The 21272-nt window shown below is 39.8% G+C and overlaps 1 protein-coding gene across 7 annotated transcripts in view; it reads left to right on the forward strand.

Annotated features, from left to right (window-relative positions):
* Positions 1 to 21272, forward strand: part of MCF2L2 (MCF.2 cell line derived transforming sequence-like 2) — a 181291-nt gene that overhangs the window by 133280 nt on the left and 26739 nt on the right. For all 7 annotated transcript variants that reach the window (XM_040613219.1, XM_040613217.1, XM_040613218.1 and 4 more), the window contains exons 16-21: positions 5490 to 5556; positions 6708 to 6823; positions 8124 to 8193; positions 13058 to 13150; positions 13647 to 13739; positions 17411 to 17536. In XM_040613219.1, the coding sequence (XP_040469153.1) occupies positions 5490 to 5556; positions 6708 to 6823; positions 8124 to 8193; positions 13058 to 13150; positions 13647 to 13739; positions 17411 to 17536 (565 nt within the window). The remainder of the gene's footprint in view (positions 1 to 5489; positions 5557 to 6707; positions 6824 to 8123; positions 8194 to 13057; positions 13151 to 13646; positions 13740 to 17410; positions 17537 to 21272) is intronic.

A 21272-nucleotide genomic window follows, 5' to 3' on the forward strand; every position in this document is an offset into this window, starting at 1 on the left:
GAAGGGAGGTTGTAGGCTGGTGGGGGTCGGTCTCTTCTTCCAAGTAACAAGCAATAGGACAAAAGGAAACAGCCTCAAGTTACACCAGGGGAGGTTTAGATTGGATATTAGGAAAAATTTCTTCACCAAAAGGGTTGTCGAGCATTGGAACAAGCTGCCCAGGGAGGTGGTTGAGTCACCATCCCTGGAGGTATTTAAAAGACGAGTGGATGTGTCACTGAGGGACATGGTTTAGTGGTGGACTTGGCAGTGCCAGGTTAATGGTTGGACTCGATGATCTCAAAGGTGTTTTCCAACCTAAACAATTCAACGATTCTGTGACATCGTGGAACAGATAAACATTTCACATTTCACCACTCATGGCTTGGTGTAAATCTGATTATGTCATTACCAGTTTTCTAGGCTGTAAGAGTACCTCAAATTAAGGTCCCTTGTGCCATATAGTGAGCTCTCTACTTCATCATTTACCAACCTCGCATGCTCACACAGTGAGTGTAAAAGTATCTCCTTTATATTCTCTCAATGCTTTCTTCTGCAGCAGCAAGACATACTTAGGTAGTTCTTTAATTTACTGTTCTTAAATTGCATCTTTGTCAGTCCAGTTCTAAGGCCTGTGGAAGGCCCTTGACCAAGTGCACAGCTTTATATTGTTAACAGTTTGACAAGATAACAATTTATGTGAACAACCGTTAGTGTTTGAGATTTTCCTACTCTGGTTATTGTTTAGAGAGCAATTCAGGTAAGTTACTCTGGGAGCACTGGAGCTAAGGAAGTTTCTGATGGGTTTGTGCTGAGCGTTCCTGGTGGCTGCTGTAGCACCAGCCCTGTTAAAGAAATACAGAATAACACTTTCAGAAGAATAGTGTTGTAATCGTGTGAAATAACATCTGGAAACTGTAGGAAGGGCACAGATAGAGAGGTGGATGGATTATATCATGTTCATATCATCATTTCAACCAGGCAGCCTTGGAAATAGAATTTGCACCCACCAGCTTTTTGCAGAAGCATGAGAGAGAGGTATTCTGCTTGGGGACAGTGGGAATCTTCAGCATAAAGCTCCTATGTTACAAGTAGGAAATCTCAGAGATGTGCTTGGTCATGGGAACTGAGAGGCAGGTATAGAAATACCTCTAAAGCATGTGTGCTGAGTCCAACAGAATGCTGGATGTTGGGTCATATTTCTCTTTTTTCATGTGGACAAAATTTGTGGTTGGGAAAAGACTACAGTTAAAAACAAACCAACAAAAAACAACAAACCCACCAGAAAAACTGAGTAGTGAAAGTCTTACTTGGGCAGCAAATCCTGCTATCTCACTGAGGGTAGGTATTGGAAAATGATTACCCTTTATGTACAGACTCACGGTTTAGAGATATGAAGCTCTTGAACTCTAACCAAGAGCTGAAGGAATATTATCATTATTATGTCTATATGTTTATTGTCATTGAAACTGAGATGATAAAATGGCTAATATCACCCTTAAAAGAAGTGAAAGTGTTAGTTAGAGAAATTCTTCATAACATTTATAAAGCCAAAGCATTTACTTTTAATATAAATCTGCATATACAATTAAGTTAAATAATAAAATCAAATAGTCTTAGAGAATCGTGTTAGATTTTATGACAATCCCATAAGTACAGTGGCAGTATCTTAGGAGTTCTACCAAACTTCCTCTAATAAAACATTCCTCATACGTGATTTTTTTTTAATGCCCTGAATAGGCAATGTTTCCAAACAAAACCAGAATCAGTAAATCAATTAACAGATTTCTTACAATGGGGATTCAAGAGCTGGTGCTCTATGTTAAACTAGGATTCAGAAAAGATTAAAATAAATAATTTTTGCTTCATCTTTAGTAGAAAGCTGGATAGTAAAATACCTTAAAGGCCTCTGTTCTACTTACTGAATTACTGTGAGTTGTGCTTTTGACAGGCGCCAACTGTTGTTTGTTTATGACAGTTACTAGGAAACCTATGGACAAATTATTTACTTTTCAGGTATAATTGTCAACTAAGTATTGGGTTTGCTTCAAAGTCGGTCCTGATGTAATCTGTTAGGTAACAGACTAAATAACAACTGGAAGATCTATATCTTGTTTGCAGGTAAATAAACATCTTTCAAAAGTAAGGCTAATTTAAAGATTAATTTAAAACTGAAAAGCATAAAGTTTCTCTGATGACTTTGTCATATCTGCTCTGTTAAATTGTTTTTTTAAACAATGCAGAATCTCTTTGGAAATATGAACCATGAGCATTAAATAAACCTTGTGAGGTTCCAATTGCCACAACATTAAATTTTAAGTCTTCTGTATCTGGAGAACAGAAATAATAAACATAATTTGAGGTTTCCTTAAAATAATTATGGGTTAGAGTTGAAGTTAAAAATTGTATTTCAAAACTTCTAACTGATGGAACAGCTCTTTCAAACAGTATCAAACCTGTTCTCCAATTCATTAAATAAGTGCAGAGCAGTAGTTCTTGGGTCTACCATGGGAACCTAGAATATAACCATCCTTTGGCTCTGAAGAGTGCTCAAAGTTGAAATATTTCTGTGTACCAGTGCAAAGACCATAGCTGTGTGCACAAGTAGGACATATGCACAGTTTCTATGGCCACACCATCATCCCAATGCAAATACAAGGTTTGCATAGGAAATTATACTTGCCTGTGTCTGTTTTATTGTATCTACTATTAGCTGCCTACCTGGACAACCGAATCTCCAATTTTCTCTGTGGAAGCTGGTAACCAGACATACGTAATTTCAGCTCCTTAGTTTGAAGTAGATAGTGACCACCAAACATCTGTCTGATTCAGCAAGTTTCTGCCACTAGAGCTTGTGTTGTAGCTTGATAACCATTAGTGGCCTGAGCCTGATGAGGTATGATATAGTTCGCTTTGATAGCCAACCTAAGTTTTTCACTCCAGAAACAAGTTGTTAATTGTCCTCATGATTTCTTTAGCACTGCAAGTGGTAGTGATACTAAAACAGCAGCAATCTGCTTGTCTCCCTTTACATCTGGTCTGTGCAGTAACTTCAACAGCTGTTAAAAGGAAAAGTGTATTTAACCATGAAAGTTTTATCTATTTCAGTCAACTGTAAAAACAAGTGCTAACATTTGTAAAATAATTTTGGGGACAAATGGCCCCTTAGGCCATTGTGCAATTCCCATGAAGGTGCATTAAAGTAGTATATATAGCTATATCATGAGGAGTAATCTAGTACTTTCAGCATATCCCAAACACATTTTCCAGCTCAAAGGTGTGCAAATTCTGGGAAACGTGGGCAGAATTCTTCCATGGGTTAGAGTCCAACATCATGTGGCTTTATCAGGTCATGCAAAGTACTACAGAATCACTTTGCACTTGTGTTTGTTCAATAGTATTGCTGGGTCATGAAGGGTGATAACATTTTTTTCCCTGTTGCTAGGTGTGGCTTTCCTGTGCATAGATATCTCAATTTGAGATCAGTGTGGAGGTTAACTAATTGGAGTCAGGGCTCCCAGAGTGTGCAGGGTGCAGCCCTGACCCAGTTCCCTACCTTGTGGTAAACACTCTGCAATTTTGTTTTTACTTAAGGCATTGTGGCAAGGTACCTATGAAATCCTAGTTATTTTACAACAAAATTTGAGATGTTATGTGTCAGTTGAAGGTAAAGTCTAGTTTTTTCAGTTTTTATAATGTTTCTCAAGCAGTGGTCCATAAAGCAGTAATAGCCTGTGAGACCAGTGTAACTGGTCCCCACCTAGCCTGCAAAACCATATTGCCTTGAAAAGGACTGGGTAAATCTGAAGCAAATCAATGAATTATTTTAGTAACCTAGTAAGGTTTTAGTCATTTCTTTTGCATTTCAAGCTGCCCGAGATGTATTTTACTTTCAAATGCCTGTCCAGACCATTTAAAGAAGGCTTTATCAGAAGCAGGATTGATTTATTAATCTCAGAAAGGACATCTTAAAAAATGAAGAGAATGACAAAATCCCCTTACAGTGGATGCAACAGTATAAATGTGGTTCATGACATAAAGGGCTAATGGGGTCTGGCTGATGACATGATTTGTGTGATATATAAAAAACAGGTAACCAGACATAAATATGGCAAACTTCTGAGCAGGTGCGATAGAAGTGACCTTGCAGTCTTTGTATTTTCCTCTAGAAAGCAGCCTTGACATGCTTCAAGCTTCTGGCAGCAGAGGAGCAGATTTCTATCTCCACCAACCTCTTGGAGAGCTTTTTACCGTAATACCAGAGATCTGTGTTCTTGCCAAAAAACATGGTTTCTGTAGCATGTACTCTGGAGGCTACCCTCCAGGCACACCATGGTGTCTTCGGCAGTAGCGTGCTAAACTAGTACATTTCCAGCAGAAAACCTGGGATTGATAGTATTGATTGTATGTATAAAGTGGCAGGTACCCCATGAGGTAGAGGGGTCTCCAAGCACAAGATACTTTTCTTCTTTCTGGCCATTACTAATTCCATCCTTACCCTAATGTATGTACAGGGAGATACTGGACAAATGCACATGCTGGTATTGACACCAGTAGTTGCCTAAACTTTACTAGGCTCATGTTGTGTGCTGCTGATGGCTGACCATAGCCCATTCCTCTAGACATTGCTCCCTAGCATCCCTCTGGTGATGTGTTTTGGCTTGATGTAGCTGTGTGGTTACAGACTCCTGTGGAGCGTGGAGCAGGAAAGGGATACTAGGCGTTAGTCCCTTTCTACTTGAAGAAAATGCTCAAACTTCTAGAAGAGCTACCCTGAAAGTTTTGTTCATAAGAATATTAAAGACAACGTTCTCTTGAGAATATGCGACAATTAACACATAAAAAAGTTGAGGGATTTCATGCAATTTTATTTTAAAGTCTAATTATTTATTTGTCCAAAAGTGAATTGGTTACATTCATGTTTCTGTGAAATAAATCAATTATCTTCAATATATGTCTTCAAGTTACCTAGGAGCATTAAACTAATATTAGAAATGAAATGTCCAAAACATAGTATAAGTATTTTATTCTAAATTACTTTCATGTTTTCAGACCTCTGACATCATTCTGTTTCCTGTTTTTGCAACATAGTAAAGAGAGGCTCCACCAATTTTGTTTATTTTATAGAAGAAAGCGAAACAGAAATGTAACACAGCCTTGGGAAATGTAATCCCTTTTTACTGAGTATTGTTAGTTATTATTAGAAGAGAAAACCACCTGGGGCATTTTAAATCTTTTTATTCAGATTTGTATGTATAAGAATGGCAGAAGCGACCAAGATGAAGTTCAAAATGGGCTGAAAAAATAATAGTCCAAGGCATGTTTAGGACTTTCAAGCTTATCAACAAAGCACAATATTGAAGTATGGAGAAATGACCTTCAGAGGTTTGGGTTTTGTGTGTGTAGTCAGAGGTGTAAACAGGAATATGCAAGGAATACCATTTTTCTTTCATGTATGCTCGTTGAACTGTTAGTAAACATTGTAACTCTCCACCTTTCTTGTCTTTTAGCCACATAATCAATGAGCTGATAGAAACAGAACGGGTTTATGTAGAAGAGCTTCAAAGTATAATAGAGGTAAGAAAATCTTCTGAAATGACTTCTGGTGTTTAACCTCTAAGTTATCACTGCAGATGCACATCCTTCATGGGCTGAACTCTCACCCCCCACCTTATGTCTCTGGTAGCAAGATAGCTCAGCCTTGGAGATGGGAAATGAGAAGGTTGTTCTGAATGTCTTTCCTCAGGGCTTAAAGAAAGAGTCACCTTTCCTGACCCCACCCCACAGCATCGTAAAAGTTGCATGGTTCTCAAAGTTACGGACAGAGCACTAGTCAATAAGGTGCCTTTTCAAAATTTCACCAACAGGCCTCAGAAACATCACCCTTGATTTCTGTGGGGCCAGACACTAAATTTTTTGGGAATGTAGGTTTGGAAAATCATTAAGAAAAAGGAAGGCCCCCTTCCACCTCTTGTTTATTGTCCCATGCAGTGTCCAAACACAGAAAAGAACAGCTCGCCCTGCAAATGTAACTCTTGACCTTTGGAAACTCATAGGATACCAGGATACTCAGTGTGTGTGGAGTCTGTGGGAGGGCGGAGGCTGAGTAGGGCTCAATCATTCTTGTATTTGGGTGGGACTTGAAGGACTGAGTATTTTCTTTTCACAGCCACGTGGTTGCTTCTTTATTGGATTTGATCTGTGGGAGCTTATGGCTCTGGTAATTGATACATGACTTGAGTATAAAATCTGCGCTCAGAATGTTCTCTTGAAGTTTTTATTGAATAAACATAATCCAGTTTCTACAAGAAACAACTAAATAATCAAGCCAAATACTACTGTTCAACAAATAAACCCATACTAACCCCTTTGCAATGAAGCTGCATAGCAGAAAGATATGTGTCTATCAACCTTAGCAGTTTCCATCCCTACGTGACCAAAATGGCTTTTGAATCCTAGGGATATAATTTCATCTTTTTCGTTGACCCAGTAATCTGTCCATTTGTGGTTAAAAATATGTTTGCACAACTATCAGGGGTAAAAGCTCTGGGGAAAATCAGAAGCATCAGAAAGTAATGGGAGCAACAAAGAAGCAGGCGTAGGAGAAGCCTTTGTATACTCTGTTGAGAACAAAAAGCACATGGGCTTTGGGGCTTTTCAGTATCTCGGACACAGTACTAATTCCCTGGTAAAAACAGGTTGGTTTTATTTTCCACTTTTTTCTGCAGGGGTATGCTTCAGAAATGGACAATCCCAATTTAGTACATCTGATTCCATCTGCACTTCAGAATAAGAAGGAAATTCTTTTTGGGAACCTCCCAGAAATCTACGAATTCCACAACAGGCATGTGGGAACTGGTGGTTGTCCTGTGCCCTCAAGTGCTGCTGTCATTTCTACTCCCTTTGTGTGGGGTGCTTTGTCATATTCACACATATGCAGGCAGGAAAAGTCATCCTCATTTTGCCTCTGTGTGTGTCCTATAAAACCCATGTGTGGAGAACACTTCCGAGATCATCTATTTCATCTTTTTTTTGTGAAAGTTTATACCCTTTTGTGCATTTACTAGTGACTTCCCCTGGCATTATCCATTCTGAATGTCCCTCGTAGCATTTTACTACCTCTCTTGGTACACTGGTAGATGTCACAGGACAAAATCCTGATGTTCATTCTCTGGTAAAACTCTGTGAGGATGTTTTCTTAGTGTTCAGTTTATTTGTCCTATATTTTTGTTATCACATCAGAAGACATGATAGATTTGATAGCACATTTCTTAAGGGATTTTATTCTTCACATGATCATAAACCTTTCCAGAAGCCTTGTTCATGCTGTGGACAAGGGGATCTAGTGCTTAACTGCAGCACACCAGTTATGAACAAGATTAACCTCTTTTCGATCCTTTTTCAAAACAAAAGCTTAGGGCTGCTACTGTAAATTTCCTGCTTTTCCTAGCCTTGATTAAGTAAAACTGGCTGTAACCAAAGTGAGAATTTAGGAATTCTTTTGGATAATAATTGCCTGTAAGTTGTAACAAACAGTTGAACAAAATAAATCAAAAAATCCCTCTCTTGAAAGTTTAAATATTATGCCAGATTAGTTGATACATAGTAGAAAAAATTATTTTCCTGTTTACATATTATTTTGAAAGAACATGTCTTCCATTTGGAGAATGACATTCCCCTCACTTTAAAAGCCTGGTCTTTCTTTCCCTAAAGGCTTAGTGGATTGACTGCCACTGCAGAAGCCTTTGGACTATATCCCATATTTGTACTGCTTGCTGATTAAGCAACTGCATCTGACAGAGCTTTTCTGTCTTTTCTAGCAGTTCTGAAAAATCCTCATAACCAAATGGGAAGCAGGTGTTTGGGCTACATATTGGAAACAAATCTTAACATCCAAAGGAGCCAGATGTATCAGATGCTTGTGAGCAGATGAAAACTTGATAATATTGGTGACTCAGGCAATCAGCTGTAAACCACATTCCATTTTTCTAAAAGATATATATTTATTTGTGTCAGAATTGTTACATTCCCCACTGAATCCTTTTACTACAAAAATGTAGTCTTTTAGCTGGATGCACGCAGAAGCTGGCACACAGTGCAAGTGGGATGTTATATTACTGTTTGCTTTCCTTTCTCCCTCTTAGGATTTTCCTTAAGGAAATAGAAAATTGCATTGAAAACCCTGAGCTTCTTGCCCGATGCTTTTTGAAAAGAGTAAGTAACTCTTGCAGGTTTGTATGAATATCTGTGGGTTTATCCTACAGTACTTACAGATTTACTCCTATCCTTTCACTCTGCTTTTGTGAATGAGGGGAAACTCACATAAGCAGATATTCCCAATTTGAGCCACAGTTAACAAGTGTGTATTCTGAAATCTGAACCTTTACCTGTTTTACTGACAGGAAGAGATCTGTTACTGGTGTTTTACCAATGTATTTCAAGCCCTGGTTAAAAACAAAAAGAAGAATCAGTGATCCGAATGTTTAACGTGCTTTTCATATCAGACAAATCTATATCAGCAATCTGGTGTAGCCCAGACACCACCCTACTGTAAATAAGCAGAGAATGGTATCACAGCAGATTGCTCTGAGCGCAGACAGTACATCCTGTTCCTGCCTTGTCTTACCTGTCTTTCCTCTGCGCTGTTCAGGACACTTGGACTTAGGACACCTGGAACTGGTCCAGCAGAGTCTACCACCTTGCTTGTGTGGTGAAACCCCACCAGCTCCCTAAGACTCTGTGAGGCTGCTTCCTTTACTCGTTCACATAATTCAACAACCAAGTAGGATTCTCCCCTCTCTTATGAAGTGGGGAGGGTTAGCTGTTTAAGAGTAGAGTGAGCTCAGTTTCTGAGAAAGCCTGAAGCCAACAGGCTTCGGTCAGATGCATGTCTCTGTGTCTTCTCTTCCTGTGACTTTCAGTGCCTAACAGCTGCAGCTCCCTCCGAGAGCTTCCGTTGTGTCCTTCCCACCGCTCCAGGTAGCACGACTGTTAGTTTGGTTTCCTGTAACATAACAAAACGTGCTTGTTTATATAAAACTCATTCAGAGACCCTACTAATATGAAAAAAGCTGTTTCAGTGGATTGCTGCCATTTTCATAGTCTGACAAAACTGCTTGAATAAGACTGTTTTGCATGGAAATGGCATGAGAAACAGGAAAATCTGTCCTCTTCACTGTACTCTAAGCTACCTCCTGCTTCTACTGTATACTACATCTAGCATTTGCTGCTTTTCCAGGGTACATGTGAAATATTTTTTTTTTAACAAGGTACTGTATGAAATACAGACAGATCTGGGTGAAGCATGCATACCCCAGTTGCCAGAGGTGTTGATCACTGCCACATCTCTGAAGATTTCAGTGGGAATCATGAACCTGTGGTGCTTCCATAGAGTATGCCCCCAGTTTACAAACAGGTCAGACTGAAGAGCATCATAGAAGTATAAACGTGATTGTAAGTCCACTGAATTATTTTAACAGTGAAGCATTTAGAGCTTGAATAAGTGACATTAGTAAGGAATATGTTGTTATCCTAAGGTTCAGATGCTGAGCAGGAAAATATTGTGGTGAAATAGGATAAACAGTCTTTGAAGAATTCAGGCTATTGAAATCCAAGGAGCATAAAAACACTGTATCTTCCAAATATCCCTGGAATTGGAGCTAAAAAGAAATTGATGATACAGAGTTGATCCTATAATGCTGTAGAAAGTTCAAAAGTTCAAATTCTGTGTTTAGATGTTGTAGCTTATGTCTGTCTGTAAAAACAGCTGTTGAGCCCAGTTCTCCTCGCTGTTCTACCGATATGAAATTAGCAGCACTAAAGCTATGGTTCAGGTGTGAAGTGAAAGAAAATCAGTCCCTCTGTCACCTTTGCTTATCAGTTTCTATGGCCTAGTCAAACAACACTAAATCTATTGAATAAGAGGTTAAATCACGCATTTGCTTTCTCCCCATTTCAAATTTCGCGCTAAGAAAGCACAAGCCTCTCTCTTGCGATGTCTCTGCTCACACAGTAGCACCTTTGATTCAAGAACTTGCCCTTATGTTCTGTTTTTAGAACAAGCCACATGTAGTCCAGAAATGTGTTGTTTCTGTTGGAGTGCCTTTAGGAGGCACAAACAGAAGTCTGCTTGTGTGTTTGTGTTCCCCATGATCTGGCAGGTTTTTTATGTCTTCCTGCTGAGCGGAGGCTTCTGGCTTGTGCCGTGAGTTATGGCTGTGCTTGCTTTGGCATAGGAGGAACTGAAACAGCTGCTGCTCAAGGTAGTACCGAGTTCTGGGAGGAAATTCACATTGTTGCAGATTCACTTCTCATTTCTCCTTCTTTGTGTGGGTGTAACCATCCTGCCACAGCAGCATGGTGGGCCTGTGATTAGAGACAGACTGATTTTTAGATTCATACCCGAAGAATATTACTCTGTCTGATCATGCTGGGACTCTTCAGCTCTGATTCCAGAGCTGCTTGAAGGAGTCCTGAGAGCTGCAGCAGGACATCCCGGTGCCTGAACCCCTCCATCCCCTGCCAGTCATTAGTCTGCCACATCCCCACACACTCTCCCACCTCCACCAGTGCCACCTGGTCAGCTGTCCCCATGGATGTGAACCCTTTTTCTCAAGTGATGGCAGAAACAGTCTGTGGAGTCCCAGCCTTTCTCCTCTCTAACTTCTCTCCTGGAACATGGTAGCAGAATCAGGTGAAAGATGAGGCAGAAAGCCCCTCTTGTCCTCCCTCCCACTTCACCTGACATTCTTAGGGTATGATTTTCATATGAACTAAATCATAAATTAAGCCAGCTCAACTTTGCCCACATGGCAGCTGTTATACCATCACCAAGATGCTTGATCTTGCTTGAAGCTCTGTGTGGTGAGGACTGCACAGGTGCTCAAAGAGGGGAGGGATGTTACTGAATACCTTGCAGGATGGGTCTTCTCGTGCTTTATCAGCAGAAAGAGAGGCACTCTGGGCTAATCTGCTAAACATGGGGCTGGGAAGAAGGAAAGCTTACCAAAGCCAGGCTCAGGAAGAAAGGAAAGGTGTGTCAGACTGCTTACCAACAGGTACCAGGTGAGGTGTGACTCACTGTGGATTACCACTGTTTACTTATTCATATTGCTAACCTTGGAAAAAGAGAGTAATTAGTAGGAGCCAGCAGCTGGGGTGTTTGGTCATTCAGGGAGAAAGAAGTATTTAGAAAAGGAAGCTATCTGTGACAGGACTGTAGGAGCTGGCCAGAAACCTGTGAGTTGGATTCAAAGGGCTAAATTCTAATTAAGCAAAATTTATTCATAAATCAGCAGTTAAAAAGATAATTGGAACTCTGCATAAATACCATGTGTGTGAAAACTTACAGAGATCTCAGGATGCAAACCACCATGGAAAGGAAAAGCATTACAGGAGAGATGAGCGTGGTGTAAAAGTACCAGCAATAAGTCAGAACCTCTGCATATGAAAATAGAGATATGTGGAACATTTAAGACTGGGGTTGGAGTAATTAGGCAATTAATTATTTATTGGCATTTTGGAGTCTGATTCTAGTAATTTCATCAGGAATTTCCTATTCCTTACACTATTACAAATCTTAAAGTTGTATTTAAAGATTTAAGTATCTGCCTGAGCAGATACCACTGATTTAGGCAGCAGTAGATTGCATTGGCATAGGGTGGTTCCACTATGACAAATTACTGGTATTGGTGGTTATTGTACCTTTTCTTTAAATTTAAATTGGTAATTTTCTCTTACTCCTGATAGTGCTTTTGACTGTTGCTGTCTCTGTTCTTGCCCAGTCCAATTAGGTTTCTGTGGGCCAGGAACAAATTGCAATGCTTGATTCCACTTTGTTATTACTTTCAGCTTTGTGGGTTTTACCCCCTGCTAACTTCCCTCCAAGGCAACACGTACAAACAATTCTATCTGTGTGGAGAAAGCTGCACTTGCTATGGAACAGCACCATTAATACTGTATTGAGTTGCAACAGAACTTTTTGCATTGCATAATCCTTAACGCAGTATGGCCTTTTCAAGGCATAGCTCTGCTTTCAAATCAGGGTCATCAGGGTGACACCCATCTAGGTCTATAGAGGAAGACAGCAGCAATACTGATTTCTTCTAGTAACTGTACAAAAGAAAATGCTTTCCCCGCACCAAGAGCGTGTAGGCACTGTCTAGTGGGTTGAAAGCACAGAGGCAAGAGCCAGGAATTGCCGAGATGCATTTTTGGCTCTGAATCTTTGATTCACTGAGGTCACATCCATTAGAATAGGTGCAGACAAAGATGGGAAGCTCTCAGCCCGTCAGCCACAGCCAGCCCTGCTCAGGACTCTGTACGGCACTGCTCCGTGGTGGCAAGGCTGCTGTGCTGGGTGGGCACACAGCGACTGAGCCAGAGGAACACTGGTCTGTCTGCGCCCGCCCCTATAGCCAAGGGAACTCAAAATACACCTCTCTGGGCTTTTATAAAGATTGCCTTTGCTTTCACTGAAGTCAGTGACATTTTCGCCATGGACTTCAGTAAGAACACCTGGAATGTAGTCAAAGGTAAATAGAGGTCAAGTGAATCCACCTACTTCTAATTTGGATAGGACAGACAGAATTTAAGTACTTCCCCCTGCCTAGCCTGGGACATCAACAAGACAAACTTGCTACTTTTTAATTTATTCTCGTACTATTGAGAGCTAGTGCTGTTTTCAAAGTGGCTTGAACATGTAAACCTTAGCTAAGTGGTGAGCATTATTAGCAATTACCAATCTGTGCCAATTGTCAACAAAATTTACATTACTAATGTCTTTTGTTTTCGAGTCATCTATCACCTCTCTGGAAGCTAACAGTTTTGCCATTAGCTTATGTGTCTTACAGTCTGCAGTCTCCTAGCTTTGTGCAAAAAGTGAGGACAAAACCCCCCAAAACTGCACTTTCAGGTGTATTTAACTTTGCAGGATAAAAAATGAGTTTGGTAGCTCCAGTATATTTTTACATACAGTTATCCCCACATGTTAGCATGGAAGGTAAGAAAAAGTTAACTCAAGGCAGAAGCTCTGTGGATTCTTTTTTCTTACCTTACTTAAACTCTCCTTTCCTTGCAGAAAGAGGACCTCCAAATATATGAAAAGTATTGTCAGAACAAGCCAAGGTCCGAAGCTCTCTGGAGACAGTGTGGAGACAGCATCTTTTTTCAGGTACAATCTCATTGCAGACTAACAGTTCAAGACAATCAAAGCTTATTTTCCTTCTGTATCTCTTTCTTTAGAAAACTTAGAGCAATATTCAGACTTTTCTGCATGCTTCTTACATTGATGGCAGGTGCTTGGTATGTGTCAAGGTGCTCTCTACAGGATACTGGGTGGGTAGAGTAAGTAAGTAAGTAGATTTCCTGGACTGGAGCCTAACTCTTCAGGCTATACCCAAACCAAAGAAATGCTGGCTTCTTTACAAACCCCGGATGATTGCAATCTTATAAGCAGGGCATGACAGATTTCAACACTAAGTTGAACCTAACCATTAGCTCTTGTTTAAATATGTTTTCACTGTGGCATAAGTAACCTGGAAACTCCTATGCAGATGGAACAATTTTATCTCCCTATTAATTCACAAACTACCAAATGATAACGATCTTCTTGTTGTGCCTCTGTTTCAAGAAACAATTGTATTTTTCTTCCCTGCTGTCTCCTACAGGAGTGTCAGCGTAAATTGGATCATAAGCTCTCACTAGATGCTTATCTCTTAAAGCCAGTCCAGAGAATCACCAAGTACCAGTTGCTGTTAAAGGTAAGTTTTCTATGATGGTGCAGAGAATTGCAATGCAGAGCTTGTTTTACTTACAAAATTGTATATCAGAATTAGTTTCTAAAGGACTACCTCAAATAAATCCTCTTTCACTTCAACAAATACTTTCTAATGCTAAGATGTAAAATGGAAACAGTCAGAGAGGACTTCTATTTCAGAATAAGTACTGCTGTTACTTAGCAGTACTTATATACTAAGCAATAACAGTATATTATTATTATACATACACTGCTATATACTGTATAAAGTAAATATTTTATATAGTATTTTATTGTCTTATGTATTGATTTATTTATCTTTAAACAGAAATTTAATTTGGCTCTGTTGGATCAGTATGTGGTCATACAGTTTGAAAACTGGAATTGACACTTTAAATCCTGTGTCTAACATCCATCCCTGTTTAACAAAACACTTCCAGCTCTCTGAACCTGATGCTTTCCCATGGTTGTGACTCAAACCTTTTGGAAGGAGCCACTCCCTTTTGGTGCATCTATTTTAAAGACCCAGCTAGGAGCAAATTGTCTGTAACTTTTCCACAGGATGAATATGTGAACTTCCCTGTTGATTTGGTTGGAACTATGAGTGGTCCACGCTTGAAATTCTGGTCTGAACTGGGCAATGGGAAATACATGCTCTCAAACCAATGACATTTTTTGAAGATAGTGGCTTAAATTTCTGGCTTCATCTTCTCAGTTCTTAAAAATAGTATTTATTGACCTTCCTTATGGGAAGGTCATGAAGGTGAATTACATGCTGTTCTTAAGCCTCTGGACTTAATGTAGTGTCATGTACTGTCATTTGCAATAAAGATTTTAGGCTGCAATTTTATTTTCTAATGGCTACCATGACACTGGTCAAACTGTGCCAGTTTAAGCCCTGTGGGGATCTGGCTGGTCATTCACTTGTGCAGTGTTCCTGTGACCTGTTTATTGACTTCAAACAAAACTGTAGAATCCAAATATTGAACGGTGGTATTAACAAGGATGCAACTTCACTGATTCCAGTAGATTTACATCAACGTAATCCAGAAGTAAACTTCATTCTATTTCTTGAAACTATTCTGTGACAAGGGAGAAAATGCCAAGGTCTTCAGAAGAGCAGGAGTAAACCAGATTCTACTTTTAATTTGAAATATGACTGTAAATAAAACCAAGATTAGATCAAGGAGTAAAATTTGCAGGCAAAACAGGTTGCAGCCATTGGGGTTGAAGCTGGTCAGACCAGTTTTCTATTTAGCAACAGCGCATTGGCAGGGATGTTTACTTTGTCAGGGATTATGAGATCTGTGAAGATGGTGTACTCTTTGCTGGCAGCAGGACATTTAAAAGTGTAGGAAAATGGGAGTCAGTGAAAAATGGGTGACAAACAAGGACTCTTACAAGCTGTGTGCCTTGAGTGGTGGGCAGACTAGATTTAAATTCTGATTCACAGTTATGGCAGCCCTCTGGTTTCAATCAGTTTAGCTAATACTATATATATCGCTATAGAGAGAGCAGGGAACCATTCTCACCCTAGAAAATGAGCAACAGGTACTATAGGAATCCTGCTTTTACCTTCTAAACGCTGGTCATCCAAGCACTTGAGGAGAGGCTGCTGGTGTTTGGGGTTTGCAAGCAGTACCTGTTTTCAGCCCTGTTTTACAGGAACACAAGTGCCTCAGCTTTTGGATTAAATAATTTCCAAACTCAAAATGTGGCTAAAAAAGATATGCCTGAATGAAAAGCATGCCAATGGCCACCCCTGCTGAAGGGGTCCAATTCTCACTATAATAAAGATTACTAAAGTTAATAGAAACTTGATTAATTCCTAGGTATATTTCTGGAGCATAGTTTCTGTAGATGCTGTAGTCAGCATAAAGAAACAAAACTGAACTCACTTCCTTTACAGTTCTTGGTGAGGCTCTGTTATTACGGGAATTTATTTCTTAGTTCCTTCACAGCTTGCATTTCTGAAGTGAAAACTGCATCCACCCAAATGCTACTTTTGTTTCGCTGTTAGATATATAGGACAGGGACAAGTCAATATGATTAATACAATAGTTATTTGATTATGGGTTCTGTCACTGGAACTATTGTCTCATTAGCAACCAATAAATTTATTCTTTCACCTGATTAAGGGTTGCAGATTCTGAGCATCAAAATCACAGATCACTCGCTATATGTGATCAGTTATCTTACTACCTTTGCTTACAGTCATCTTACTTTCTCTGTTTAATGGTAGGAATCCTGATTGGCTTTGGTTTCAAATTCAGTTGTGTAGTCTTGGGATCTTCCAGCTACTCTGAGATTCACGTCTTCTCAAGACTGTACCTACCATCTGTGGGTTTGTATCTGTTAAACTTTGCTTCCCTAGATGCTTTTAGCAAAGTTATAGAGTCTGACTCTGATCTCAGGTGGATACTCGCTGGCAGTAACTGCTTTCTCTACAATGCAGTGGGGAGAAAGCAATCTGTGCATCTGAATCAGGTTCAGGGCTCCTCTGTAGGCAGAAGAGCAAGAAGCAAGGCAGTTAACTTGATTTATAATGAAGATTTTAGTGTGTTTCAGGGTTTCCATAGGTTATAATGGTTGGTTACAAGAAAAGAATTAAGTCCTGAGCTATGACTAGAATTTTCCAAGCAAGAGACACATCTAGAAATAAGAAGTAAGGAACTGTACTATTCTATGTAAGTAGTTGGCCCTGAATATTTGGAACTCTAAATAGGGTCTTTCTATGTGAAGAGGTTATAGAAATTGAGCCCTCAAAAGATTTTGTTTGTTTCTTTGCTTTGGGCACATGTTTCTTAACTTGTCCAGAACTTTGTCTCTCGTTCCTTGTGCAAGGGTTGAAGAATGGAATAACTTTCCTTATTTCAAGCAGAATATAATGTTTGATGAATTTTTGCTAGAGGTCAGCATTGTTCTTCAAAATTACTCTCTCTCAAAAAAGGTTTTCAAATTTGCAAATGTAGATCTATAGATAGTAGAGGTAGAGACTAAAAGGTGGGGAAGTTTTATAGTAATCTGGCCTATTCCGCCCCCCAAAAAAACCCAAAAACTGAAAAAACCTGTCTTCTAGATTAAAGAAGTCTCATTTAATTTAAGGAAGGGAGATTTGTGAGATGATTTGACCGTGTCTGCAAGCACCTACAACAGGAAGTGACTTCCTCCCATGCAGTTTGTTTAACTGACAGGAGCTTGCTAAGACCTGATGAATGGAACACCAAACCTGCCAAATTCAAACTAGAAATTAATTTATATTTTTGATGGTGGTAGTAAGTACCTTGTGGAACAAATTGCAGAGGGAGATGGTGAATTCTCTAACACCTGAAATCACTACATTAAGATTGAGGTTTTTTTCTAGCAGATGTGGAATAAGAAAAACCTGGATGTCATTCTGTGACATGCAAAAAGTTCCTTGTAAATATGTCAGAATGGTCCTGTCTCATCTTAAATGAACCCATATAACTTGAAAATGTCCAAAAGGTCAAAATGTGTGTCCTCAATGACAGTTCTGGTGAGTGTCCTGTTTGGGTTTGATCTTTCTTAAATTTTTTTCCCTATAATTCTGCTACTTTGTCGGTGCAGTACAGATTTCACGGAAGGTTTTTCTTAGGGTGGCTTCTAGTTAGTATAAGAAGTTTTCAAGTAGTTTTCATATCTTTTTTTAATCAGGAAATGCTGAAGTGCAGCAAGAATTCAGAGGGTACTGCTGAATTGGAAGAAGCCCTGGCCACAGTGCTTGATATCATCAAATCAGTAAATGACTCCATGCACCAGATAGCAATCACAGGATATGAGGTATGATTTGCTGTTGCTCTTACTCTAGTTTTGACCTATCCAGTGTTCCTCTCATCATCGATCATGCTGTGCCCATGGCTGATAAACTTTGCAGGAGTCTGTGCCACATTCTTGAAGGATGTAACTCAGTGGCATGTTGTGGTGGCCAAAAATACGTGTCAGAATACCTGTCATGTGCAGGCGGGGGTGTGAATGTGGGGAAGAAGTGGGACAAAGGCAGTCCTTCTGAGTAATCACACCCAAACCTCATTGGTAGGTGAGAGGTAGCGAGTGTGACGGACATAAAGTTTCAGCAAATTTCTTAAGTTATGACTGCTATGCACTTAGGAAGGAAAATTTGGCTCCCATTTGAAGTTGGTAATAGAATCCATCCCAATGACTGCCAAACTCATTATCTGAAATGTGAAATAACAACCACAGTACAAATCAAAGGCCACAGATGTATGTATATCTCTGCTGAAGCTCCATTGCAGTCATATGACTTCCAAGAACTAGTGTTGCCTACATAAAATGAGCCCTTAAGTGAGAAGTGGAAGTGACTGACACACAAAAGAGGAACATTCTGGGTGAAATGGGGCCTGAGGGTGATGTGGTCGCCCATTTTGAAATAGCTGCAGGGTCAAGAAAAAAGAAAGCACTGAGAAGGTGGGTTTGAAGAGTTATTAGATCAGGATAACAGGGTTTAGTCTGGACACTAGAAAAACAGTATTTTGTGCAGAATGTGACTTTCAGAGAAAGTGCTGGAGCCTATACTGACTGTGTCTGGGTGGGAAGTTATTTGTGTCTTGCAGGATGTAGTTGCTTCAGGAGTTTTAGTTTCTGTAGTTCTCTTGTGCAAGTGTATCTGCACCTGGTAGCTGAGGAAACTATGCCCTCTGTCAGCATTGTTTTATAAAAGAACTTAACTGCTTGCTTGGCTGTATGTCATAGATCCACCGCTGCACACAGCTGGAGATCCTCCTGTGGATTGTACGTTACATTTGAGATGGGAATGTGAGTTCCTATCCGGCAGTAGCTGTACTGGGCTGAATGCGAAGCAGTGGCCGCCTTGTTACATTAGCACACACACGGGCTAGCTGCAGTGCCTGTGGGTCAGAGAAACACCACAGGTCCTAAGCACAACTTAGCGCTCCCAAACCTGACAAACTTAAGTAAAGCATGTACTTTACCCCAGCCTTCTGCACAGCTATGAGCTACACCCATTATGAATTGACCAGGGGGTCTTGTGCTGTATGTGTTTGCACCAAGAGTTGGGTTTAGATTAAGAATATAGCATGAAGCTTTCCTGCTTAGTTTAGATTAGTAGTATCTTTTTGACATGATTTCCATCTAATTTTCAGTTTTTCCAAGTGTTCTCAAGGTAGGAGAAGCCTACTATGTTCAGATTTGTTGGCTGAACCGGAATAGTTCATTAGCTTTGTAATTTCTTCAACCTACAATGTCAAATCCAGCACCTGACTGCTTCGGCCATTGGCAGTTCTTAAATGATTCTTCAGTATTATCTCTTCTGATGGAGCAGACATGCTGTATATTTTTGAATCTTCACTGAATAAATCTTAATTCCAGTAACACAAAAGAAAACACTGGTCTTAAAATGAATTTTATACTGGTGTAATTGGATGTAGAAAATAATGTCAGCTATACATTTTATTTAAATATATAAATTTTATAATATTTACATGTAGAGAGACAAGCCAACAGCTTAAAGTGACTTAAAGGTCATCCTTTCGCCTGTTCCTTACTTTCAAATCTCAGAGTAGTTTTGTACTCAGGAAGCAGAGCGTTCATGTTCCTTTTCAGCCTCCACTTTTGAATTTGTCAGCCTTCCATGAAATGCCAGATAGCCTCCAAGGACTAGATTGTTGCCTCTTCTACAAAGTGGAACATGACTGCTGTGTAGCCTGCTGCCGACAGCATTCCTGAGATGGTTTGTTACGTGATTATTAAATTGGGTGAAAGTGTGAAAGAGGATGAACCCAATAATCTGTTCTCCCTGTTCCACCTGTCCCAGCTGCTCAGCTGTGATGCCAAATAAACACCTCCCATAGCTGATGAAACCATACCCCATCTTGTGGAGTCTTTCCCACAGAGGTATGATAGAAATACTTGCCTAGAGCACCTTGCAGAGAAGGAAATTATGCCAGCAGGAAAGCAGGTTTTATGGCAGCTGATGAATGCTCCTAATTTCATAGGATATTCTGCTTCTCAGACCTGTGCACATGTAGACTTGAGGAGCTGAATTCTTGTGTAAGAAATTCCTAACATCTAAGTCTGGGGTTGGTTTGGGGTTGTTTTTTTTGTTTGTTTGTTTTAGGCAAAGCCACAAAAAAGAAGAATAAATCTTGCAGAGAGGAAGTTTTAGATATGTTTCCTACTATTGTCCTGACATTTGCATACAACCTGGCCTGGGTAATTTGTCCGTGAATTATGCAGCACCTAAGCCATTCATATGTATCTCTTGTCCTCTGTAAATGTGATATAGAGTGTAGTGTTATAACAGGGAATAATTATATTTGAGAAAGCGATTAAACCCTCCATTTTAAACAAACTTCCTTTAGGACAAAATATTGCTGTCCACTAGCACAAGTTACCAGAGACAGTGTTAACTTCCCTATTTGCTGCCTACCCTGAAGAGAGTCCAGCGCTTGTGGGCTAATATTCAGTCTTTTTTGGGATTGCTGCAGGGTGCCATCCCTGTCCATCCTCTTTCTCTTTGCAGTGGTAACCTCACACTTCATTTGTTATAAGCACAATCCTATATCCGAGATTGAAGAGACGGACCTATCACAAGAGTTGAACTGAGCTTTTGGATCTCAGTGCCATATCAAACAGTGCCTGGAGTGACAGAAGCCTCTCACCATTGTCAGAACTCTGTAGGAAATGTGTTTGTTTGGGTTTTTATTCAGCTTTACATCCCATCAATGCACTTTTCACAGGCTTGCAGTTTACACCCACACGCACACATAAATACAAACACACAGAGTCCTGTAAGCACAAAAAAAATCCCAACTCTGAATATTAGAGATGAGAGATTGTTATACCAATTACTGAGATTTTTTGAATGCTTTGGAGAATTAATAATACTGTGATATGGAGTTGAAAAGTACCTAATCAAACCCTGGTTTTGCAGTTGGATGTACGGTAGAGGATGTGGAGTGGGAGGGAGAGCAGGTTGCAATCCATATTTTAAGAAATCAGACATTCCCACTTGGAGCCAACATCTTCATCTTATAATCAACATAAGTACTGATTTTCAACATTTGTTTGTTTAGTAATGCACTGAGTGTATTCTCTCAATTTATTATACAAAGCACTCCTAGAAAAATTTGCTGCTAGGATAATTATGTTTATAATTATTTGTTGAAGCCCATTACCATATAGACGTTGCCATGTCTTCTATCCATACATTGCTATACTCTTTAGTACTGAACTGTGCTATAAATATTTGTTCTGGTGGCATCTGAGCCAAATATTTATACCAGGTGAAGTATTCACCCATCCATGGTCCTCAGAAAAGGGCTTTAACTTAGAAAGGACCAGTTCCTGCTTAGTTTCACTTGCCCTCAGGTGCTTGTACAGCTCCTTGGTGCATTTACTCCCTCTTTGCGCAAGGCTGTGCAGCATTGCAGTTTGCAGATGCTGAGCTGAGAAGCTATTGACAAGGGTTCTAAAGTCTATTTTGCGATGGGAGGGAATTACACACCTACATACCTCTAGGCATCAATCTGTGTCTTCA

Source organism: Falco naumanni, chromosome 13 (assembly GCF_017639655.2).
Source record: "Falco naumanni isolate bFalNau1 chromosome 13, bFalNau1.pat, whole genome shotgun sequence".
NCBI classification, from domain to species: Eukaryota; Metazoa; Chordata; class Aves; order Falconiformes; family Falconidae; genus Falco; species Falco naumanni.